At 31.8% G+C, this 26,912-nt stretch overlaps 1 protein-coding gene across 1 annotated transcript in view; it reads right to left on the bottom strand.

Annotated features, from left to right (window-relative positions):
* The window catches only part of LOC129226547 (myosin heavy chain, non-muscle-like), a 194,348-nt gene that overhangs the window by 50,263 nt on the left and 117,173 nt on the right, over positions 1-26,912 (bottom strand). Inside the window, 14 exon segments of the mRNA XM_054861156.1 lie at positions 545-705; positions 828-897; positions 1,500-1,621; positions 1,712-1,893; positions 8,461-8,575; positions 9,636-9,800; positions 10,835-11,005; positions 14,410-14,562; positions 16,323-16,537; positions 17,938-18,081; positions 18,197-18,295; positions 20,861-20,924; positions 22,481-22,573; positions 24,718-24,741. Of these exon segments, the coding sequence (XP_054717131.1) occupies positions 545-705; positions 828-897; positions 1,500-1,621; positions 1,712-1,893; positions 8,461-8,575; positions 9,636-9,800; positions 10,835-11,005; positions 14,410-14,562; positions 16,323-16,537; positions 17,938-18,081; positions 18,197-18,295; positions 20,861-20,924; positions 22,481-22,573; positions 24,718-24,741 (1,778 nt within the window).

The raw sequence follows: 26,912 nt of genomic DNA, 5'->3' as shown, positions 1-26,912 counted from the left end.
ATATATTTACCTTGAACAAAAAATCAATGAGGAACAAAATCTTGAAAGAGCCCAAACTTGGCACACAAGTTGCATTGCAGCTCTTCAGCGAAGAAACTTATCGTACAAATTACACTTAAGTTGCACTCACTATAAATTTAAAAAATATAATTTAAAGAGCAAATTTCTTCACTGAAGATTTGATTCTGCAATGCAGCTCACATACAAAGCTCAGCACATCCATAATTTTATTACTTGAAATTAATACTTGCTGACTTATGTTTTACTCTTTTTTTTTTTTTTGGAAACATTCTAAACATTCATTGCTTAATTGCATCTTGTTTAATTAAACTTCAAAATGCTTAAATGCAGCATTCATTACTTTGCTTCTCATTGTTTCACCTAAGATCTCAAACTTTTTATTAAACATCTACCGTTATATTCAAAAGTAGAGACTAGAAAATGAGACAATTTTAACAAATAAGACCAAAAATTCACTTCTTAAAAGAAAAACATTAGCATGGAACTTTTCACTTTTAAAATCATAATTAAAATGGTTAAATACCTGCGTGCAATGAGTCCACGACAACAAGCTTGAAACTGAACAATCAAGTCAGAAATTTTCATATCTCTTTCTTCCTCTAGATGGGCTAAGACACCAGCTCTGAAGAATATTTTACTCTGACCTACTCTATAAAGATTAGGATCAAGATCCAAAGCTTGAATCTGTAAAGTTATATAACATATAAAATTGATTTTGAGATCAGATAAATGTATGTATGACATCATTCCAAAATCATTACACCATATAACAATCTAAAAAATAAAGCTTTGTAATTCATAAATACCATTTTCTCACAAGCTAATTTTCCATCCATAAATCCTTTAGGAATAGCATTAGGAGTTAACAATTCGTATCTAGAAACATATGAAGACATAATTAACAAAATCCTGGAAAGTTTTTGTTTATAAACAAACAAGATTAAACTAAAGACTTAAACAAAATAGGAAAATAAATTTAATTACAACAGCAATATGATTATGTGGTTTATGCTAAAGGTAAAATTAGTGGTTGACACTCACGATTGTCAACCTGTGACAATCAAAAAATTTGCCATTGGTTGCCATTTCAGTTGCCATTTTCCCACTAAGCTATAATATTTATAGTCCCACGTCCTTTACTTAGCACAATGTATAATTTGCTCCAAATAAAAACTCATCTTTTAAAGCACAGCTTTTTAAAATGATGCTTATTATAAAATCTAATTTTATTGATAGTAAAAGTAATTCTTTAAATCATAATGATAAACTAGTTATTTAACGTTTATTTTTAAACAAATTCTGCTAGTGGGTGGCCATTAAAAAAATGGAGGCTATCGGCTAACATGCTGATTAGCCAAATACACTAATTTTTACCTTTAGTTCATACTTGATGCATATTTAACTTTAACATTGTAAAAGAAATTACAGAATTTTTTTTAATTAGCATCTTAAATATTGTACTATACTATGAAACAAACCTCTGTCTGAACTCTTGGAATGGAATACGGTTGGGGAAGCCTTGTCGGCAAATACGAATGCCTTCTAACACTCCGTTGCACCTCAGTTGGTCTAAAACTAAAGAGGGTTCAATTTTTCCAGCCTGTAATAATTTCAGATTTCCAAATAAGTAAAGATTCTAGGAATACCCAAAGAAAAGTGGCATAAGATTAGAGAGTAATAAAACACTAACCTTCTTTTCATGATTAGGAATAATACAACGGACAAAATTTGGATTAGTGTTACGAAGGGTGACCATTAATTTGGACAACTGCTCCTTATACAACTGGCTGACTGTGCGGAACATGCCTTTCCTAGTTCTAGCACCAAAAGTAGTGTCAGTTAAAGTAGCAACACCCATTCCAACAATATCGGCTGCAAAGAATACTTGAAAATTAGTTCAAATAGAAAAAAGTAAATGAAATTTAAAATAAAAATTAAATCTTTTTTACATGCATTCTAATTTAATTTTACAAAAAAAAAAATAAATAAATAAATAAAATAAAATTCAAACTTACAAACTACAATACTCAATAAACCCCTTGCACTTGAAAATAAGAAAACAAAACTCTTAAGAGAACAAAAAAGTTTCCAATACCAACATATTCAGTGGTGAATTCATCATGTTGCCACATGCCGCAATTGTGAGAGGTCCTCACAGCACAAGAACCCAGAGAGGGATTTAAAACTGCAGGTGAAAAAATGTTTACACTAGACTAAAAGGCCCACCAAAATGCAACAAAACTGTCCCACAATTGTGAATATGTCACTGAACATACTTTAAATTTGCTGTGTAAATGAAAACTAAAAACTAAGCCTTTAACCTTTTAAGAGGCCAATGTTTTCAAATGGGAATATCAACTTTCACTTGTGAGGACTTTTTTTTTCTATTTATTGCCAAAACTAGACCTGAATTTTTGAAAGAAAAACTAGTTCTAATTTGCAATTACTGTTTGCTACAAAAAATCTCAAAAATGTGCTTTTTTACCGATTTTCACGGAGACAGATTTAAAAAATTTTTAAATTTTTTTAAATGCTTAACTGCTTTTGATATTTTAGAGTAACAATAAACAGGGTTCCTTTCGACTACCAAACATGACCGATAATAATTTCCAACAAAATGTAGATCCTATAAGCGAACAAACTTTGCTGTTCCCGATCGGGAACATTGGCATAATCCGCTATACAAAACTGGGCAATTTATGCCGCTGCCTAAGTTCTGTTATGTGATTAGTGAAAACCTCAGAGTTAAAAACAACCTCTACTGATGCATCTAAAAGCAGGTGGGTGACATTTGGACCTTTCACTCTGTTCCCCCTTTCCGCCCCATCCCCTCCACTCCATCTCCAGTTTTAGGGTGGAAGTGATAACGAAAATTGGCTTTGTATGTAGAAATGAGGATGTTTACAGCTCTTCTCCAGTACCTATTTAGACTTCAAACTGTTAGCAATAAACTCCCCTCCCTGGTCACAAGAGACTTTCCAGAGATTTGGCCCCCAATCAATTATTTTACTTTTTGGCCTACTTTCCCAGTAAAAGTCAGATAAAAAAGCATGAAAGAAGGCTAACGCATTTTTAAAAAATTGCTAAAAAAAAAAAAAAAAAAAAGTCAAAAATAAATTCCGTAATTAAATAAATTTTGAAAATTAAAATAGGAAAGTAAGGTATTGAGAAGGGGGAAATGTGTCTGTTGGTCTATCTCTGTCCCCCTCAAATACCTTTTGAATGAATAGTCCAATTCAAACAATTTTTTTTATGTTGGAAAAAAGATCTCGGCAAGAACACCTCATTCCGATATTTCATTTTTTGATTTGAACAAATTTTTTGTTCAATTTTGAACAGTTCAAAAAAATTTAACATTAGCACCTACGGGGAAATTAAGGCAAATACAAATCTCGAACTTATACAGGCGAATTTCATTCAAACAAATTTTGTAGAAAAAAGCTTTTGAAGACGAACATGTATAGAAAACATCTTTTTGATTTGAACATTCTTCCGTTTAAATCCCTCAACATTAAAAGTTAATCTAGAGCTCCAACTAAAAGGCAAATTTACTGCGAACAAATTTTGTTGGAAATAGCTCTTGTTGACCAATTCCAGACTCTTAACTCCTAGAATTTTAGAGCAGTCGACTACGACTCTTGTATCTGAAATATCTTTCTTCAAAGTATATGAATAAACTTGAAGTGGCCACTACTGAAGCACTGGCCACTTCACTGTTTTTACCTTATAGTTCTGTTTCAGTTTAAAAAGTAAAAATTCCCTGGAGACGACAATTAAGCAAAGCGGGAAACAAAAAGAAATAACACAAAGACATTTTCTCAAATTTAAATGCACGCCAAAGTTTAGGGTTGTCTCAATCGCAAGCAGTGAAGCAATATACTGGTTTTTTAAATGTCAAATAAATATTTAATTAATAGGGCAGAATAGTAATGAATGGGGCAAAAGTTGAATGAGGTATTATTAAGTTTCCAATCATAAATTTTTCTTCAAAAAAAATATTGTCATTTAGTGTCAACAGCGCTTCTAATCATCCGTATAACTCGACAGTATTTTCATTCATTGAAATAAAGTCATGTTTATTAGTAAATTCCTTTTTCTAAACCAGATATTTCAGCTGGCCACATGGGGGATCAATTTTGCGAGCTGCATATTGGCGGGGCCATCGTGAAGGCAGTCGGTTTCCCTCTTTCTACCGGGCCTGCTTCAAGCGAGCGAATTCCTGGGATGAGTCATCCAAGTGATCCCATGGTCCCCAACCCTACGGCCAGCGGCTATCGACAGAACGGCGTTTGCTTACAAAGAGCATTTAGTTCGAGTCGAGTTTGCTGTCCGTTACAGACATGCAGACTTGGATGAGAATTAGAAAATTCAAAATTCTAACAGGAGATAATGCCTTAAAAATTGAGTAAGTAATATTTTTCTTTTTATAGTATTATTTAATTTATTTATTCTATATTTCGTAAAAAACGTGTGAGGGTATCTGCCTGTTAATAAAAAAGCAATTTAAGTTTAGTCTGAATCACAAAAAAGTGACTACATTTACATGTACTAAAAATCGTTCAGAATTCTGATTATTATCATTTGTTAATCAAATTAATGTTGTGATTTAGTTAATTTTTAAATTCAGGGACGAAATTCTAATGTGAAGAATTTTGATGAATTAATATTTGGCAGATTATTTTCCTTCACAAACTGCAGATCGTAAATTTTGTTGATGATATAATTAATCCTGGAAATAAAATTGAATTGAAATACCTGAAATTGAAATACCTGAACCTTTCTATGATGTGTTTAATAGTAATAGTCATGATAAAATTAAAGATGATGAAATGTCAGTTTTAGTTTATATTTCCGGTTATGTAGGGTATAAATTATTACATAAGATACAGTGTTCAGAATGCATTTCTATGTTTGTGTCTGATAAAACATTAGAATTGGGGAATTCAGATGTTTATCAACTTCTACTACTGACTGACAGAGGTAAACTTAAATTCCCCCAAAAATTGTTAATAGATGTGACTGTATACACTTTTCAAATATTTAGGAAACTTATAAGTAAAGATCACGAGAAATCATTTTTAAACTTTAACGACCAAAGAAGTTTATTAGTGCAGCTTTCAATGGAAAAAATGGAAATTCTGGGGATGGATTTCTTAGTTAAATGTACCTGTGGAACATCTCTCTTAAATCATATTGAATATTGTTTATCAGGAATATCTAATATATTTCTTAATGATTATACAAAAACAAAAAATGATTGCCATTCTAATAGCAATAAAAGAAAGTTATGTACTTTGACCAACTACCAAGCATAATTAAAATGAAAGGCAAATTTTCGTTGACAGGAAAGAAAGTTAACAATAAAAATTGACAGTTCTAAAGGTTAATATGTTTGAAAATGTAAGATTTAGGTCATTTTTAAAGATGAGTCTAATTGAATCTATTTCAACTAATTTTATGCTGAAAGATTTTTAAAAAGGTACCTGTGTGACACGATGTGTAAATAGTATACATTAAAGCACAAGTATGTTTAAATAGACCTTTTCAGTTTCAATAGTTTTAAAGTACTGTGTTGAATATACGAAATCGATAGGGGGTGATTTTGAAATATATTCATAAAAATAAAGTCCTAATAGATATCAAATATTTTAAACTGATCAAAATGCGTTTTCTAATTTTTCTGAGTTTACTATGAAATATGAACATATACAATGGTTATATATTTATTAAATATATAATCATAATAAGCCAACAGGTTTACACAGCATAATTATTTTAATATTCAAATTTTTGAAAACTTGAGAACACAAACCCTTAGTTTGTAGCTTATGGGTACATTAGTAACTTTTGTGCTTATTAGTTTTGTCACATCGTTAGTAACAGATTATCACTGAATTTGTTCAATTTTAAAGCTGTTTCATGCTATTTTTTATGTTTGTAAATAAAGTGTGTACTCTCGAAATGTGTTATGTATTATTTGAAAAAAAAATTTCTCACTGAATTTTACTCTATTCTTGAACGTTCTGGTTGAAATTTTCAGATTATTTCGACCAAATAAGATTAACATAATCATAAGCAAAAAGACGAAATTTTGTAAAATCAGGATCTTACTTCTAAAATGTTAATAAATTTTAAAAGGTCTGAGAATTTTTGAAGTTGGTCATTTTAAACACCAAATTTAAACTGATCAACTACCAAAAGATTTATTTTCAGATTATTGTATCTCACAAATTTCAAAAATGTAATGAATAATCTGTTTTCTTTATTTAAGTTTTGACGGCAGTAATCTGAACTTACAGCATTTTTGTCGCACTCAATTAAAATTTAAAAGAATAATTACAATTCAAAACATAAAAAGTACATATGTTAAATACTTAAATGTATGATAATCAAAAATACCATTGCACTATTTATATTGCTTTGTGATCTTTTTTTCAATGAAATATGTATGAGAACTATTGTTTGCTGTGTATATGTCAAAATCAACTGAAGATACTGAAGTTTTAAGACTTTCGTGCTCCATATCGAATTGTAAGTTTGAAGAGAAGGGATGAAGCGCTTAAAAGTATGGGATCACGTGGATTGTGCAATTAAATCTTGAAGCAGGCCCGGTAGAAAGAGGGAAACCGACTGCCTTCACGATGGCCCCGATATTGGGCTGTTTGAGTATTAGAATTTCCCTATTTTTATGTTCTATATCTCCCTGACTAAAGTCGTTATTTTCTAAAGCTTTCAAAAAATTAAGATAAATACTGACAATTACTTGTGGTTGAAATCAACTTGGATGCAATTAAATTGCAATTTTTGAGTGGGTGTGGCAAAATCAAGAACATGCTAAGTTCACTACTGCAGAATGTAGATAGCATGTAAGAAGTTCTGAAAATAATGGTGAACTCAAAATCTGGGATGTCTCAGCAGCAAAATCACATTACAAAAAAAGGCCGGCGGCTGTTACAGAAGTGGGTGCAGTAGGATTCCTAAACTCAGATTTGTTTTTGAGATCACTCATTTTTTGAGTATTAATAGCTTTTACATGCAACACGATTAAATCCCTCCAGATTTCTAATTCACTATTAGCTACTGTTACTTTACTACTGTCCAAGACATTTTTCCATGACTTATAATTTTTAATAAAAATATTTTCCAAGACATTTCCAAGTCTGAGTTTCTGCTCCGGTTTGGCAACATATCGTCCGTTTGATTTTGCTTTGTTGGGTTCAACTTTGCCATGGATTTCTAAGGGTTTGTCATTATTTTATTAATTCATTAGCAGTGTTTTCTTTAATCGCACATTTTGCACTTTATTTTTATACCCCATTCGCTTGTATGTTTGTCCGGGAACTTTGTCTTTTCCCTCGTTTATCGGCGGCGTCACTGTAACGGCACTCTTCAAATTGATGTTTCTATGCCATATTGCCCATTAAAATTGAACGCACGTGTATGAATATGTTTGTGTAATGTAAATGACATGTCTGTGTTTGTTTTCGTCAATGTTTCATATAGTTAATTGTGCGCAATATACATTTATTCTGGATTTTTATTCATAGGCCACGCACGTGCTTTGAACATTGACGTTATTGGGCATTTTTGTTATGTTCCCGGGCACGCTTGTCGTTCTAACTTGTGTCAGTTGACTATTTTATCGTTCCTGTTACATGGGCAGTTATTTCATTTCTCCTGGATAAGTTTTAATTATGTTTTTCTTCAATAATGGGGTATGTTTCAGTTAAACTTTTATGTACTTGGCGCCGTTTCTCCTTGGTGAGCGTTTGGCGCGGTTTCTTGAATCGGGATGGAGTTCTGCTCAGTGCAACTCCGGACCGGTTTTCCAACTTGTGTTTACATTGTGGAGGTTGCATATGGTTGCCATGTTGTTGCATTTAAAGCACATGTTTCCTCGCCTAATTGGCAATCTTTCTTGCAGTAGTGTCGGCGTGCGGACATTTATGTGTCTCGCTGATGTTTTCCCAGATGACTCCTGACTGACCTGGTGACTTATCCTCATCCTTAACCGGGAATGTGCCTGTTGACATGTGGAGGACTTTAGTGGTGAGTCGTTTGTCTTTCAAAAGGTGCTCCATCCTTCATTTGTAGAGCCTGCCGTTAGGCGGTATTGTTATGTACCATGCCACTAATTAGTTAATCACACGTACTCTAACATGCCACAGTGCAGTAAAGGATTAATCTTCAAAGGATATTGTATGTTAACTACTGAAGATAAATAAATTATGTATCTGGAGACTACTTATATCAGTTGTCATCATTACGGAACCATGCACCACTACTTCTCCACTTCATAATTAATAAAATTCCTCTCTGCATATCAAACAGTAATTAAGTTATAAATTTACCGTACAGCAATAAACTGTGATTTCAGATATTTTTTACATGGATATGTCAAAACAAATTTAACAAGAATAAAACAATAATAATCATTACCATCTTTCCAGATTTGAACAACAAATGGATCCTGAGAAGTTTGTAACAAAGAAACAACATTGTCGTTGAGAGGATCCATGTTTTTCATCAACCACTGATTAGCCAAATAATTTACCTACAAAACAAAAGAAAATTTTTGCTCATAGTTTATTATAATGTAAGAGATGCATTCTACTTAATGTTTAATTTTCTTTGGAGTTTAGTTATTAATCAAAACTACAAGCATTCAAAAACACAGAAAAGATTAATGCAACAAGAACACCATGCTAAAAATCAAAATGAAGTACATTATAACCTCGATTTTTAATGATTGTCAAGGGACTGGAAAAAGTTATTGTTAAATCAAGGATATCGTTAAATCGAGGAGCATAGGCATTCAATGCAGTTGAATCTGGACCATATTTAATGATAATATTTAAAGATGACTTTTTGGGGTCATGGGCCCTCTACGGGAGAAAAATTCCAGTAGGAAAGCAACAATATTCTGGCTTAGCAACAATGATTTTCTAAACAGCCTAGGGCAAAAAATAGCTTCAAAGCAATCACAATAAGGAATGCTTGACTGTTTAGTTTTCTTTGCATAAAAATCGGACGAGTTTAGAAACTTCCTCCCATGATTTAAGAAAATCACAAGACTTGAAATATTTAATGAACAATACCAACAATCTTATTTAATAACAGAACAACAGTACAGTGTCGATGACTTCCCCTTTTACTCACTGAATTAAAAAAAATTGTACCCAAAAATATAAAATCAAAATTTTTTCTTCTTTTAATTCCATTTTGTACAGAATATTTGGAGGATTGCAAATCCACAAAAATATTCTTAACCTTATATATTTAACAGCTTGCGAGTTTTTCTCTTATAGCACAATGTTAAACACTTCATTTTTAGAAATGTTTTGTTCAATTCAGCTGCCATATTTAATGAGAGTATCTAACAATATAGACTTAATTTCATCTTTCCTCTTCACAAAAACATTATGTATTTAACAAAAGTTTGAAACAACAAATAAATAAGATTATTTCTAAAAAGTCAAATGTCACCAAGAAAGTTGTGCAGAACACTCGCAAATTTTGAACTGATCACAGAAACAATTTTAAATTTTTATTACGAACTTTTAGCATTCAAGAAAGATAATGAAATAGATTTGTTTACAAAGAAACATACTTACTTTTCCAGCATAGTGAATTATGCTAAGATCACAATTTCCTCGGAAATCAGATTTGATAAATTTAGGATGCATAGAATGTGCAGATTCTAATTTATCAACAAAGGTTCTATCGGTAGCTTTCGGAAACCAACATTCTTCATCGAGCAGTGCTAAAATACCCATTGGCTGCAAAATTGAGGAAACATTTGTATAACACTTGAATAAGGTAATTTTTGCAAAAGACAAGTTACAAATGAAATATATCGGCTACATAAGAATTTTTCAGTGATTATATCCACTTGGAATAATTTACCAGAAGCATTCCTTTCAGCATTTGGAATAGTTTACCAGAAGCAGTTGCTACTTGCAATGAGTTGAATCGTTTTAAGAAGGCTCTTGTAAATTGCAATGGTGCCCAACCGGGAGGGGGGGGGGACACAGATCTGGTCCGCGAAACTAATCCATGTGGCCAGCTGTTATGTTTAATTTTACTCACTGACAAACATATTTTGGAACCTTCCAAAACATCAAGTAGTATTAATTTGGTATGACGAAAGATTTTTGCAAATTTGAAGCCAAACAGTAAGAAATCCGTTTCTGAAAAACAGATGGAAACTTCGTATTGATAAAATAAGCATGTGGTATTGATATCAAAAATTCTTGGTGTGTAATTTTCTTTCTTTTCTGCACTTTCTTTCCACAATATATTTTAATTTATTAGTGTGTTGGTCCGCGAGATTCATCTTAGCAAGAGGTATGACCTTCTAATGAAAAAAGGTTGGGCACCACCGATAATTGAATAGGAGCAGCCTAGCTTCCCAGCTGAGCACATGTAGCTGGTCGTCACTTTTGTATTTTTATTTATTTATATAAGTATAAAATAATCAGTCAAATAAATGTATAGAGTTTAGAGGCATTAGTAAGCACCAATCACGCCATTAAAATATACATCTAGAAAAAGAAGAGCAAACAAGGCCATGACTTGAACTTTTTTTCCATTTTTGTCAAGGTAGATAATAAACAAGTCACAACGCCAAGTCACGTACGTATGACAGAAAAGTGCTTGATAAATGCTTGCATACCTCTGGATAAACAATTCCAATCTGAGATGTTAAACTTGAAGCTCCTCCATTCAAAATAAATGCTTCAAAATAAATAACTCACAACAGTAATTTAAAAAATTTGAGTTTTAAATAAAAATAATCAAAAAGAGATCTTACTTTCTCAATCAAGTCTATGGTAGGTTGGAGATCTAAGCCAAAATCTATAAATCTCCACTCAATTCCTTCTCTTTGATATTCTTCTTGTTCCAAAACAAACATAGTGTGATTAAAAAGTTGCTGAAGCTTTTCATTGGTATAATTTATACAGAGTTGTTCAAAAGAATTAAGCTAAAAGAGAGAGGAAAAAAAAAGAAATAAATTTCACCTCTTATAAAAGTTGGAAACAATTAATAAAAATACCAAAATAACATGGTACAGCATCAATTAAACCTATAACTCAAAAGGTTCCCAAACTTTTCTGATTTGCAGCAACCTTTGAATTATAAATTTTTTTTTTTTTACAGTACCCTAGCCTATATCTATTAAAGTACACAGCATATATTGAAATTGACACTTTGTGGCAATACCCCTCAACTTTGGGCTATAAACCAAAACAAGAACTTAATTTATGTTAAAAGAGTGTGCTGGCAGAAAAGTACTGAATCAACGTGAAATGTGGGCCAACAATTAAATAAAGTTAAATATTGCCAACTAGGCGATACATCGCAAAGTTGACGAGAAAACTTGGTGATCAAAAGTTTGGCCATATATCGCCAAATGTTCGACAAGTTATAACTAGTGATGTGCCGAATATCCGTATCCGTATCCGCGGATATCCGAGGGAAAATAAAGATCTGTATCCGGATCCGTTACTTTTTTGACGGATCTTAAACGGATCTTTTCTATTCTAAAAATTTTTAAATATTTGAATAAAAGACTATTACATTCCGTTTCAATTAGGTTGTATTCCCTATTTAAACTATAAGATATCATTCCCGAGGCCAATTTGTACCCCCTTTGCAAAAAGGAAGGGGAAATAAGTTTTAAAAGTGTGTATCAGTGTGTCTTTTTGTGGCACCGTAGCTCCTAAACAGATGAACCGATTTTGATAGTTCACTTTTCGTTCAAAAGGTGACTTGATCGAAAGTGTTCTTAGCTTGGCCTCGTTTTTGTAGAACTTTAATTACCGGAGATATTAATTAAAAACCGATTTAACGTTTTTCACAATTATGGTAGTAAAAATTTACCCGTACGTTAAAAATGAATAACGAACAACGAACTGAATAATTTAACGAAAAGAATAATTGAAAGAACAAAGTTTTCTGCGTTTGATATTTATTTGAAACTTCCAACTTATATACAGTAGGAGCTATAATCTTGTTAAGTAAATTTTAAATGCAATTCTAAGCCTTTATACGCGTGATTGGTAGTGATTTCCTAGTCGGAAGATAAGGAGAAAAAGCTCAATGATTTAAAATTTTTACCTGCTGTCAGCTCATATTTCTTAACAAATGTGTGTTCTGACCCACGAAATTCATCTTAATATGAGGTCGGCTCTCTGGGACACGTTTTGTTTTTTTAATTTTTAATTTAATATTAGTTTTTGTTATTGATTTGGGGTTTCTGTTATTCTTTATTTTTGTTTTTCTCGGCATCCTTTTTTTAAAAAAAGTGAGAATAAATTCTCTATTTACTGTTTGTAAATGTGTTCCTGGCTCTGTATTTCGTCGGTCGGAGAAGTTCGGTGGAATGGGTCAGCACTGCATTTATGCTGAAATAAAATGGGAAAAATTATTTCTAGCCTGTCCAGTAGCAGCTTAACACTCTTGCTCCTGTATCCTACATCTACTGAGTAAGCTAGAAATAATTTTTCACATTCCATCTAAGCATTAATGCAGCGCTGACCCATTCCTTCCAACTCTCCCTCAATTTTAACGGAGATTTCTTTAAAAGGAATTCATAGTCTTGATTATATTTTTGCCGTAGTTGACATTTTTTGAATAACTACCATTATTCTGACGGGAATACCTTCCGTAACAAATTTTACACTTGGATAGTTGAATTGGGGAAGAAAAAAATTGAGATATGTATCCGTATCTGCGGATCTTGCCACTAATGATCCGGATCCATATCCATATCCGCGGATCTACTTTTTTAACGATCTGGCACATCACTAGTTATAACATCATGTACTTGCATTGATATTAACCCTGATTTTCCCCAAAAAAGTTGTAAAACATCCGAATGCAACCAAAAGGAGAGGTGCACAACTAGACCCCACTAAGAGTCTACATACTAAATTTCAACTTTCTACTACATACTGTTTTTGAGTTATGCAAGATACGTACATACATACGCACATACAGACGTCACGAGAAAACTCGTGGTAATTCCCCCGGGGATGGTCAAAATGGATATTTTGGGCATCCATACCTTATAAGGCAAATATGCACGTGCAGTAGGGTCAAAAAAACACCCAACATTAATTCAGGGATGAGTAAAATTGAAAATTAGGCTAAAATTTTAGGAATGAATGTTTCGCTAATACAATACTTCCTTCACAATGTAAAAAGTAAAAAGGAAATATTCATTTTTAGCAAGATAAAATGTAACATTTTTGAATAAAAATAGATAAAATACTTGATTTGAGTAACATAAAACCCCCCTCCCACCTAGAAAAATATACATTTTGCATGTCAGGCATTATTTCTACTACAATCTTTTTTTTTTTTTTTGCTTACTGTATGTATAGCAATTCCTTGGGTTATTTTTTTATTTCAAAAAATCATATTTTACAGGAGAATCAAAAAAAAAAAAGTTTTGGAGGTGCATAATTTTTACCAGAATAGTTTTCATGGAAAATAATTAATTTTAAATCTTGAAAACACATAACTTCTATGCATTATTTAGTTGTTAGTGTCATAATCGTATTAAATTTTACTGTTGAAAAAAATCGAATTCTTTTGGACTTAAATCCTTTTTAATGTCAGTGCCTTAATTCATTGCAGATTACATTTTTATTCATAAAAGTATTGTTTTAAATCAATAGTATAAAGGCACTAAATAATGTTTTGCATACAGTTGTTCACAAAAACTCCGAACTGAGTACGGGCGACACAGGCAAGTGTTAAATTAAAACACACAGATAAATGGTTTTTATCTATCTTGTGAATAATAAGAGACAAGGATACATCAGGAGTTATCAAAAAGACAGAATATAAAACAAAGTAGAATTCATACAATGACATTATAATGACATACAAGTAGATAAAAATATGAAACCAAGTTGCTAACAACAGTCAAGATTAAAGAATGCATTTTTTTGTTTTTTTTTTTTAAGAATTATATCAAATTTTTAGAGAATTGTAGCAAAACTTAATTTCAAACTCTCTTCTGCCATGTGGTTAAAACATATACATGAAACCAATATTAACTTATAACATTTATTGAAGAAAAAACATGACCTAAACTGAACAAACATAAATTAGAATCAGAATATAACATAACAGAACCAACAGAACCGAACTAAATAAATTCACTGGGTACATATACTGAGCTGATTGGTCAACACTGTTGCCATTTAAAAATAATATAAAAGTTTTTCCACAAGAATACCTGTAATAAATTAACATAATCATGTGTCTTAAATTATCACATGCACAATTAGAAAACACATGACAATACTCTCAAAGTAAAGGTCAGAATGAAAGAGCTTAAATAGTGTTAGAAATGATTTCACAAGAGTAGCTTACCTCAAAGATTTCGAATCCAGCAATATCAAGAATGCCAATAAAAGATGCCCCTTGTCTTTTCGTTCGATCAAGAGACCGATTAATGCGTGTCACTAACCATTTGAACATCTTTTCATAGCAAGCTTTACTTATGGCTTCAACAGCAAATTCAGCCTAAAAAGAATTTTTTGTTTGTAATTGAAATTCAAATGAGTAATTGAAAAATTGAAAATAAAAATTTAAAAGTTTTATACTGCAATAAGGGAGGAAAAACTGTCAGGTTTTAACTACACATTGCCGCCTCAGAATAACAGTAAGATATCTAATCCCAGAAATAACACTAAGATATCTTACTGTTGCTCTGAGGCGACGACATAAAAAATGGCTGGAAATGCATGCATGCTTCAATTATTTAAGACATAGCAATGTTTCTGAAAATCTCATCTTGTAAATGATGACAGCAAAAGAGGCATGAATGCTATAAATGCATGCTAAGGTGCATTTATTGCACATTTTTAGTGCACAAATTGTATATTTGCACTTAAAATTAAAAAAATAAAAAAATAGGAGAGGGGGACTATTTTAAGTCTTAGGAAATATTAAGAAGAGTAATTTTAAAGTTGAAAAAACACCTTTGGACAGAAAAAGTAAAAGTAAGAAACAACAATGCAGTTGAACAAAAATTGCAGATTATTGCATACCAGTGTTTCAGGGTTTCAAAGAACCCCTTTTTGAATACAAAATAAGTGAGCTTATGGATGAAAAGACATCCAACAAAAGCCCCTTGTCTTTTGTGATTTCTTGAAGCCATTTCAAAAGGGACTTCAATTCAAATTGCAAGAAAAAAAAATGTTGCATTACATTTGACCTTGCAAAACAATTCAGAAAAAAATTCTCATAAAATTAAAACTCTCACAGAATATAACTCAATATACTTATAAACAGAACAGATATGAAAATTTAGTGATTTACGCATGACATTTCTATAAATTAGTTCAAATCAATTAACTAATTCTTAAATAACTAAATTACCCAATGCGTCTATATTTTGATTCAATTATTACCATTAATAGCAATCACATATAAAAAGCTACAATTCAGAATGTCTAGTCACTTTTATTTAATAGGTATTCATATTCATAAGAAAATAATAAAATTTAAATTCTCTTTGCTCACAGCAAAACCTTGGGAGCATTGTTATCACCAAATGCATTTCAAAGTTTGCCAAGCTAAGCGTGCATAAAAATGAATATAAAAGAAAAATTTAAAACAGAGTGTGTTTACAGTGGTATAATTAAATGATAATGACAAAATGAATGCACAGATATTGTATAGCACCTAAATAAGCAGGTTGTATAAGGATATTGAGCAAAAAATAAGTATAAACAGTATTGATGCTTCACTACCGGAACACAAAAAATAAGATTTAAAAATCAAGAAAGGGATTTTTCCTGCAAAAAGTGCACATACATATAGATTAAACATCCATATATTGATAACTAATAGCAAAAGAGTCATTCAGTCCTGTATTTCAACGCATTCAGCGTATTTTCGACAGCTTCTCAGATGCTCCATGTTAAGTCTACGAGAGGAAAATCTTTATCGCCTGCGGGGGTAAACTGGAGGCTTCGACCAATGAGCAGAGGGTTGGATATTGCGCGACTCTGAAGCATAGCTTCTATAAAGGGACTCTAGTTTCAACTAGTTCTACTAGTTGTGCATGTACATCATGCATGCAAGAGCTAAAATTAACCTCAACACTCATTTAACTTTGATCAAAAGTAGTTAATAAAAATCAGATAAGATACAAACACTATAAATCAAATCGTTATATTGCTTTTTGAAAATTACATATTTCACGAAAAATTTTAAAAAGTAATCTTAAAAAAAAAAACAATTATGAAAGTATACAATTGTATAATTCATCAACTTACCTGTTCTTTAGTTTGAGCTTTTGTTACATAATCTCGGCCAACTTTTAATCGAGGCTTCAAAAATGCTTTTGTCATTTCTGTAACATTCAATCCTAATAAATGGCTGACTTTTTGTGCGACAGTATTATCAGGCAACGTGGCTTGATCAGAATTTCTTTCTTGCTTGAATTTCATGTTCCCAAATAACAAAACAGCAGATACAACACGAAATATTGCTATAAAGAGGGGAAAAAATAAATTTCACTTATAATTTTAGAACACAATTTTCAGTGAATTTCAGTGGTTCAAACAAAATGAACTAAAATCAAAACTAGGGGAAAAAAGAAACTTCTTATTGAACTTTTCTACCACCTTGATTTTTTATTTGAACCCAACACATGAGACTTTTTGAGCTGAATTTAAAAGAGTGGTTTGATTCTTAGTACCCGAAATAAGTATAATTCTAAAATTCACTTATCATTTTGAAAACATTTAAATGACATAATTATCTAACTATTTTTAAAATAGCCACTGAAAGTTCATTTTGTAAATTAACAGTAGAATAGGAAGAATTCAAAGCCATGATCAAGAATCATGAAGCATTACAGTTATGCAATTTTGTATCATAATCTTGAAAGCGGAACAATGACACCATTGTGTGAACTCAGCATTACACATTACCAGTCATTGAAAATCAATCTACTTGACTCAATGAATTACTGAACTAAATAATGTTCTGGAGCAATTCTATGTGTAACAATAATAAGTTTCAATTAAAAGGTCATTCACAGCTATGTGCTCTCTCACCTAAATCTCAAATAATTTCTAATTATTTTAATATTGAAATACAGTTGAACTCTTAATACAATCACGTTTAATAAGGAATCACGGCTAAAATGAGCAATTTGTTAAGTTTGGTTTGGTATCTAAATACATTAAAAATTTCACGCATACATTAAATAGAAGTCTCATTGTGTATTGAAAAGAAAATGTTAAATATTTTCCATAGAAAATAAAGTCTGTACATTTGTTTGACTGGGTTCATTTCAATTTACTCGGATATAAAATTTCATATTCCATTGTGGAATACAACCTATTCCGCAACTGTCAATTATCAACTTCCTTTTTCAATGTTTTCAAAAAACATTCATTTATAAGAAAAGAGTGATTTTTTTCTGAATGTACTAATAGAGTATACTAATAGTTTATGTGTGTTATAGTAGTAATATTTTTTAAATATGTAGGTAAGCATTTCTTTGTTTTTTCACAGTATCAATCATCCATGGTTGTAATAAATAACAGCTAATTCGAACAAATTCGTGGATTTTTTGCATTTTGTATTAACCAAGTTAGTGTATTACTATACTGGTTGTTAATATCTTTCAGAATTGGTTAATTAACTTGACATTAGCTGTGCAATGTCAATGAAAAAATATTGATGCTTCAAACCATTGATGATAAAAATTAAAACATTGATGGTATTAATATATAAATACTAAAAACATTGATGATTTGTAACATAATTTTTTTACACTTTTTACATACATAATAAAAGCCTTAAGGCCATTTAGATACTTTTTGGTTATCATGCCCTTTGAAAACAAAATGCTTAAATAATAGTGAAAGAAATACAAACCACTTAAATCATCTTGAGAGAGTCCCATTATTGACATTGCATTACATGTATTTCTAAATTCTTGAACTTCATCAATGCCAGGAACTTGTACATGACCATTTGTTAAAAAAGTATAATTTTTTGCATCTTCTAATAGGAACTCCTCTACAAAAAAACAAAAAAAAAAAAAATACAAATGAAAGAAACAAGTTTTCTTTTCAAAAAAAAAAAAAAATGAGAGAGAGAAACAAAAAATGAAACATGATAAATTTAAACCTACTTCTTTCTTCGGGGGATGATCCACATAAAAGTTGATAAAAAATGTGAAAAGATCGCTCATCCTTTGCTTGACGAATAGCTCGAGACTTTTCTAGTAAATCTTGATGCATTAAGGGAAATATCAAAATTTCGTTATATTTGTTCTTAAAACTTTTTTTTTTAATTTTAATAACCTTAATAAAAGGAAACTCCCAAAAAACAGCATATTAAAATGAAATACATAAATATTGTACTGTATGTTGTTGTCTTATCAGAAGTTCAACCTCCTTGTAAGGCAGTATGGTACCCATCTTTAACACAGCTGTGGGACACAACAAAAAAAACATATACATATTGCAGAATTTTCAATTGCATTTTATTTCTTTAAGACAGCTTTAGAACACTATACAGAAAGTGGTACAGGTCAATGAACTCACTTTGGTGTAAGTTAAATAAATACCTTTGTGCTAAAAAGCAAAATATGAAATAACAACGTCAAAAAGCACATTTTGCAGATTACTGCAGATACCTGCATTCCTGTTACAAGGAACGCCTTTTTTAATGCAAAAGAAATGAGCTTATGGATGAAAAGATGAAAATGAGCTTTTCATCCATAAGCTCATTTTCTTATTTAGCTTTGATGTCAAAAATAATATTTGATGTCAAAAACAAATCTTTTGCAAGTTGTTAAATGTTGTTTAAGTATTACCAACTGTTTTCTAAAGAAGCTGACCAAGATGAGACCAGTTACCTTCTGTAATCCATAATTGGTAACTCCTTTGTAATAATGCTCTAAATATTACTGTATTACCACAACAAAAAAGTACCCAAAAGCCGATAACTTACTGCGGTTGCTGTAGTAACTGGGGAAACTAGCTTATTACATTGTATTTTACGCATAGGTAGTTGTACACAAAATATGGGAGGGGGGGTGTCAAAAGAGATGCAGGCGGGAGAGACAAGGCAGATCCAGTTTCTGGTTTAAGAGGGAGTCATTTCCGAAAGGGAAGGAGCGGCTCATAAATGATACTCTTAAGAAAAGCCTGGAGATGGAAATGCACCTGTGGGTGGGGGGATGCAAGGACGGATACAAGGGAAGGGCGATGGGGGCGATCGCCCCTCCCTTGGGACACCTTGCATCAGCAATATTTCCAAATCGAAGTTCTAAAATCCAAATGAATGCCATTTTCGATGACAGAAAGAAAAAGAATGAGGTTCGGATCTCCCCATCGAAAACTTTTCGGAATTGATGTTTCAAAATGGCAATTTCAGACAATCTCTGGTGTTGTTAGAAGGAGGAGTTAAAGGCCTTCCTCCGGATATTTTGCAAAATCTAGTGACGAGATTGTAGACATCTCAGCTAGTGTGGAGGGAAGAAAAATCGGTTCAGTGACTTTCCTCCAATAATTTTTCGAGACTGAAATTCCAAAAAAAAACACTATTTTATACAACCTTTGATCCTGTTAGGGGAAAGGAATTTCTATAAACATGAACATTCCCCCGGATTGCTACAAAATTAAAGTTCTAAAACGCAATTTTGGAATAACTCTTTCTACGGAAAAGGAAGTGAAGACAATACTGGACCTCATTGGATAAATCACTATTTAGTCGTTAGGTAAAAATAGTAGCCGACAAGCATGTGTAAATTAGATATATAGAAGAGGTGAGTTAAAAAACAACCGCCCCTTCCTTGAATAATTTCTGGATCCGTCCTTGGTGGGATGTCTCCAAAAGGGTCTTTTTTTTTTTAAATTGCTTTGAAAAATGAAAACATTAATATTTTAATGTCATGATTGATTAAATGACCTCTACAAAATTTGAGACATGAACTCCAAAGCTGTAGCTCCAAATTCCAATTTTTAAAAGATCAGCATTAAGGCTTAAAACACTAAATCACATTCGTTTTTTACATGCCATCTCTTGCATAACTGTACTGAAAAGTAAACAACGGAAGTTAATAAAACATAGCAAACAAAAAGTAAATAGGTGTTTCCAGCTCTAATGCAGACCGTTAGAAAACATTGAAATTGGAGCTACCAGCTTTTTGCAGCAAGCCCTTCAATTGCGAAAATTCAGTTTTTATTTTAGTAAAGTAAATACACTATTAAAGATCATTGGCAATCGATCACTAATTTTGAATTTTGAAAATTGGAGGGCAAAGCCCAATTAGCTTTGGAACTGGGGTGACAGTTGCCCCTTTACCTCTTCGTATGAGCCACTTATGATTTTAGAAGGTATGATAGGACACTTTTTTTAGTAAGGTGTCACGGGGGGAAAAAAGATAGATTTTGTTTTGTATTTTGTTTAACGCTTACAGACTCCATCTTTACCTAATATATCGCAATAATTTTTCTACCTTGTTTCTAAACCCTTTATTTTCTGATTTTAAGTGACTTCACAATGCTAAATATTTTTGCACAGCAAGATTTTCTTGAAAAAAAGTGACGTTTTTTACATGCTTAAAAAAGGGAAAGACTATGCATTCTTAAGCTCATATCACTATTCACAACATTATATCTTTTGAATATGAAAACAGAATTTTCTTAAAATAATGATCTATAATGCTTAAATGCTAAAAATCATTTATTATTCTATTCTTAGCTGAACAACTTCAGCAGAATAAATTTTTTAAAGGAAAATATATGAAAATAGAACACCTTGGCATCTCAGAGAAATAAAAGGATACATGTTTCAATGTTGGCACCAGCAATAAAACCAGAGGCATCAAAATTTATCCTAATAAATTTCCCCTAAAGAAATTAAACAAGATTCAAAAAAATTTAGTACATTAATTACTGATTTAAATAATGACCATTTTTTAAACAATGCCAATAGGAATGAAAATAGTATGAATTGATAGAAGACAAAACATTTAATGTAACTAACAGTGAATTTATGTCAGCGTGAGAGTGCAATATGTACAAAACATCTGAAAGTATGTACTAAAATTTTAAATTTGAGCACACACACACACACACAAAAAAAAAACATGAAGTCTTTTTTTGCACTATAAAAACTACGTGATATTAGAGAATACTTTTTAATAAAATAAATAATGCAGACTAGACGCTTGTTAAAATAATTTTGTTACAAAAAAATCCTGATCGTCAATAATAAAGCTGAAAGTTTGGATGTGTACACATCTGTGTGTAGCAGGGCTGTAACCAGGCTTTTGTTTCAGAAGAGCATTTTACCCAATAGATTTTTTGAGAAATCTATACAATCAATCAATATTTGATTTCAATGCTATATTCTAATTAGCTTTCTGGCAGTGTATTTCTAAATTAGAGGGAAAGGGGGGGGGGGGGGCTAAAGGCATTGAGAAGAGCAATTGTAAAAAATGACATTAAACAAATGCTTTCTAGTGAAGTATAATCAAAAGTTGCTACTCCGAGAATACACTTTTAGCTCAGATGTGAACAAAAATATGTGCATACTACATTTTAGCTAATCAAAACAATCCTTTTTATCTTGGGGTTAGGAGAGGAATTGACATAAGTTGAAAAAAAAAATTAATGAGCAATCACGATTGCTTATTGCTCTCACTTGACCGTCCTTGGCGTTGTGGTTCCATTTTCAGCTTGGACACGGACACCAGCACCACCGCCCACCGGCCTCTGAGGCGCAGTTCCGAGCACTACCTCCTGGAATCCATTTCTCCTGGTCGATGGCATTCCTGTCCTACACACGTTCATACACACAAGCCTTTACACACATACACACACGTTAAGCACACACACAAGCCTACACATGCACACACCTGCGCCTACACATACACACACGCTTGCACACACACACACAACTATACACATGTAACCGCCCAGGAGGAGGGGTAGGTTGGGGGGGGGACAGGAGCTGTTTCTGGGAACAATAGCCCCCAATGAGTAGTAGGGCCCTGTCGCAACTCGCGATTGCAAAACACATAATTTGAATTCAAAATTTCAGAATTCAAGTTAATTTTTAATTTAACTTTTAGCAAGGCACAGACATGAGGGTACAGGTAGTCACTCAATAGAGAAAAGACTAGTTTACTGATCATTCTGTTCAAAAAAAAACTGGCAGAATCAAAGATTAGTGGAATTTTGAGAACCATGGTGGCAAATTCTGCCTTGCTTGGAAGCTATGCTTACACAAGGGAAAAATGGGCAATAGTTAAAAATGTTTAAGTGATTAAAAAATCTAGATTTAAAATCAGACAAATCTAACATCTTAAGAGAAGTCCAAAATTCACATAAAAGTCTGATGAATCTGATTATAAGATGTACAAAGCATTATATTTTCAAATTTAAAAAAAAGCGCTACTTACAAATCTAGATGAGTTGTCATTTTTCACTGTTTTGGCATTACCAAATGCTTCAAGAATTGGATTAGCTTGTAGCAACTGTTGTTCTAATTCACCCTACAAAACATTTTGATTTATTTTTTTCAAATTATAAATAAGTTATAACACCGTAAATAAAAGCAGTAACATTTTCACTGAAAATATAAATGACAAAACTAAGTTAATAAACACAAAACTTACAGAGGACAGCAGACATAAATTTAAGTACTGTCATGCAGGTTACTTTCAGCCATGATCTCTACTTTGAACTACTCCACACACCTTTTATTAGTTTATCGTATATTTGTTGGTTACTAACTTACAAAAACTCCTAAAGTATTGTGATGTTACACAAAATTAAGATACAATAATTATTAAATCCATTTTAAATTAATAATTCTCCTAGTTCAAAGTAATCCTGTTACTTAAAGTAATTTTCGAGCCCTGTTGGAGATTGAATTTAAAATAAACTATTTTAATATAAGTAGTGAGATTTTTTTTTTTTTTTTTTGAAAGCAGAAAAATGAAATGTGTGAATTTGGAAACTCTTTGTACTTCACAGCATAATAAGATGTCTATCATTTATAATATTGCATAGAATGCAAGGTTATTACAAATGTTGGACCCAATTTCAAAAATTTGTATTTATTTAAGTATCAGTTCTAAATAACTAATAGTTACAGCAAGGGATAGAGGAAATGTCAAAGTTTTTTTACATGCTTTTAAATGTCCAATGTGCCCCCTTGTGCTGCAAGGGTAACATCTAAACGATAGCTTGGTTATTGTCTATTCCAAGACTGATGAGTCCCTAACAGTCCCTGAATGGCATAACCGGGCTGACGGTACACTGTATGCAACATCTAGACTGCGATTACTTAAAATGGATCATAGGTGTTACAGTTTACAGAAAAGAGAGAAATGCTTTGCAGCGTAAAATATTATGTATTTAATTGCTAGAAAACATGGAATACAATGTGTATTACAATAAAAAACATTTCATAACAAAACATACAATACAGTAGATTCAAGGTTTCCACTACGGTCGCATTTTTTGCAAAATGCAAAAATACTATCTAAAATACAAAAATGAAGCACGTTATTTTCGCTTTTTTTACTCAAGTAAAAAAATTAAACTATACGATGCAGGATCCGAGAGAGGAAGCTAGAGTGGCGATATTCAACTTAATCTTATTTGAAATCATCGATGTTAAATTGCTTATGAGTTAAATAAGCATTAAGTGCTTGCAGTATTGCTTGAATGGGGAGGGGGAGGGGATGGACTAGTTTGCTTTTAAAAATAAAACTAGTATTTTCTTTAAAATAAATACAATTCTAATTTTACCAAACATTTTTTGAAACATTTATATGATCTATCAAATTTGGTTTCATGTGTATTCCATTGATTCTGTTACAATGGATTATCTAAATGGAGGGAGGGGATGTACTTACAAATTGCCATATTGTTACAAAATAAATGAATTTCTCAGTAACTACCATAACACACAATGAGTTTGTACAGTTTTTCAGTCATACTAATTTTAATTCACAAATAAAACAGAAATAATAACAGTAACAATATTTCTGTCAATGATGGACCCATATTCAAAAATTTGTATTTATTTCTTTAAGGATGTCACGGCTGAACTTTGAACTTAAGTTTAACTCCAGATGAAATGCATTGAAATTTTTAGTAAGATATGTTAACCTTCGACATTTTAGCATTTTGCTAAAGCTTTTATTTCAATTTTATCTTTTTTGCTAAAGATCTTTTGAACTCAGCTCAAACCCTGAGTAGATTACTATAATACTGTGAAAATTATTCAAGGTTTTAAAATTCTACAAAAAAAAATCATTTTCTCAGCAGTAATTTAAATTACTATTATTTACAGTTCATATACTTCATCAAGATTTCTATTTCATTTCATTCTTTGGATAAGTAGACATTCAATTTACAGAGTTTCGAATCAAAGAATCGAGGTTCCCTGTATTTTACAAATAAATATGCAGAAAAATTCGATTGACTATAAAGGGTGAAATATGTAAACAAACAAAAGTAATATTTTTGATAATATATCAAAACTGCAAACAAGTAAATAAAAATATAAGATTAAAACTGGAATTGATAACAAAATATGCAAAAAAGATACACGGAACACCAAATAAAATAGTAAGCAAACGTGCAATGTAACATGGGTAACAACATTAAAAAAAGAAATACTTACAATAATATTAGGTGGTGCATTATACTGGAAAAAAGAAAAGAAGGAAAGAAATAGTAAAGTCTTGTTAAGCATGCAAACATTACAATTTCACAACATCACACTGATAAGAAAAGTGACAGAAAACAACTAAAACTTAAGAATTCAGCATGCAGAAATGAACAAATACACAGAAAAGTAAGAAATTTTTGAAAATTAGGTTTATGACATGAATAAGAATCAAAATTTACCAGAGTGCAACATGCAATGAGTTGACATTACTTAAGAAAAGAAAGGACAAGTTTAAATGAAACAAATTGTCTAGTTTAATTCTGCTTTAGGAAAATTTTTTTTTTCAATGGAATTGTTTTAAAATTATCAATTGTGTTATTCATGGAAAGGTTTTTATTTATTTATTTAATTATTATTATTAGATATAAAACAAAAAATTGAATTCCGTTTAGAAAATATAAACTATTAAATGCCATCTAATATGTTCAGATACTTTACACCAATCAAGTAATTCTTGTAAAAGTTCTATTTTTAAGCAAAGAAAAAGTAAAATATTTGGCATACAAGCATTAACACTTTATGATGAAACTAATAAAAACATATATCAGAGATTTGTGTAAGATTTAAGAATTCATCATGCAAAAAGCAAATACACAGGAAAATAAGAAATTTGCACAAAATTGAGTTTGGGACAAGGGAAAACAATTGGCAAGTTATTGGAATTTTTACTAAATATAAAAAGGAAATGAGAATTCCACACCGGGACTATTAAATAACATAAATAAAGAAAGATTATACCAAACTTAATTTTGTCTTAATCCTGCACTAATAAAATCAAGGATGTGCACAGAAATTTTGGGGTCTGTCACAAATTATTTTACGAGCTCCCCTCCATATTGTTTACCCCTATATTTCACCCCTCGTTTAAAAAATATTGGGCCCCTTTCAGGCTCAGGCCAACAGGTATCCCTCCCCCCCCCTGAATAAAATATTTATTATAATAATTTTAGTATCCTGAAGTATACCCTCATTAAATGTTTAATAATACTGTCTAATGGAACAGGGGTTCTCAACCTGGGAACCCCCCCCCCTAAGAAAAAGTGGAAACAATTAAAAAATGAAACAAACTGTAACTTGCTCGATTTTGAGGTCAGACGTAAATATTTTCAATCTTCTTCCTTTGAAGTTGTTAGTACAATCAACATATTTCAAGAAATATGGATTTTCAGCGTTAGCACACGTAAAGTCAATACATTGAAGAAGATATTGAAAGTAACCTGGGGGTGTACTATTGCAGTTACAACCTAATATTCAACAATTTATCAAGCACAAACAGGTGCAGATCTCCCATGAATATGGCTAGTGTTATATGACAACTACAATTAGATCCTTGGTTATTATGTTTATGTTTTAGTTTCTGATTATGTGATTTCATAAGGCTGTCATTTGGATGATTGATCCCCCTTCTCTCCTTGGAAAACTTAGAAATGATGGGCCTGGATTTCATGGAACAGTGAAACTTCTATGAGCGACCACCTCTATATAGCGACCACCTCCATTAACGACCACTTTTCTGAGGCACCGAATTCCCCCCGTACATGACTAATGTTAAAATACTTCTGGGAAAGACCATTGGAACCTCTCACAATGACCGGCAAATCGTAAACATCTGCATTCTAAAACATAGGAATTTTTGTTAAAGAAAACTCAAAAAGAGAGAGACAGCAGAAGAAAAGCAATAGGAAATAAAGTTCATATGTACACCTAACAGTTTTCTCATATTAACAAAGGTGGAAAGAAACCAGAATAAGGGATTAAAATCTATTCTCCAGTGGGTCCAAACGTGTTCCTTTCTTGCTCTCTCTGCTTGGAACCTCGTTCAAGTCACAAAAAGGATGGCGTTGTTTTTCGGACCCTAGGGAAGCTAAAGTGGCACACACAAATCTCAAGGCAAGTCAAGTACGCACCTTTCATTGAGGGAGGTTGATAAGAATCAGTGGCAGATCGCCGCATAGGCGCATGAGGCGCTAGCTGGGGCCTCCAGAAAAGCAGGGGGCCTCAGAGCTGCGAACTGGCCTATCCTCAATACCAAAATTTTTGTTTTGAGAATTTGTCGTGGAAAGCTATAATTTTGAGTGGAAAATGTTCAAAACTCATGAAAATTGATATTTAATCATGAATTTTAGGTGCGAGCTGATTGCTTCCAA

The sequence above is a fragment of the Uloborus diversus genome, chromosome 7, assembly GCF_026930045.1.
Source record: "Uloborus diversus isolate 005 chromosome 7, Udiv.v.3.1, whole genome shotgun sequence".
In the NCBI taxonomy this organism is placed as follows: Eukaryota; Metazoa; Arthropoda; class Arachnida; order Araneae; family Uloboridae; genus Uloborus; species Uloborus diversus.
The sequence above is the reverse complement of the archived record's forward strand: the minus strand, read 5'-3'. Positions and strand labels throughout refer to the sequence as shown.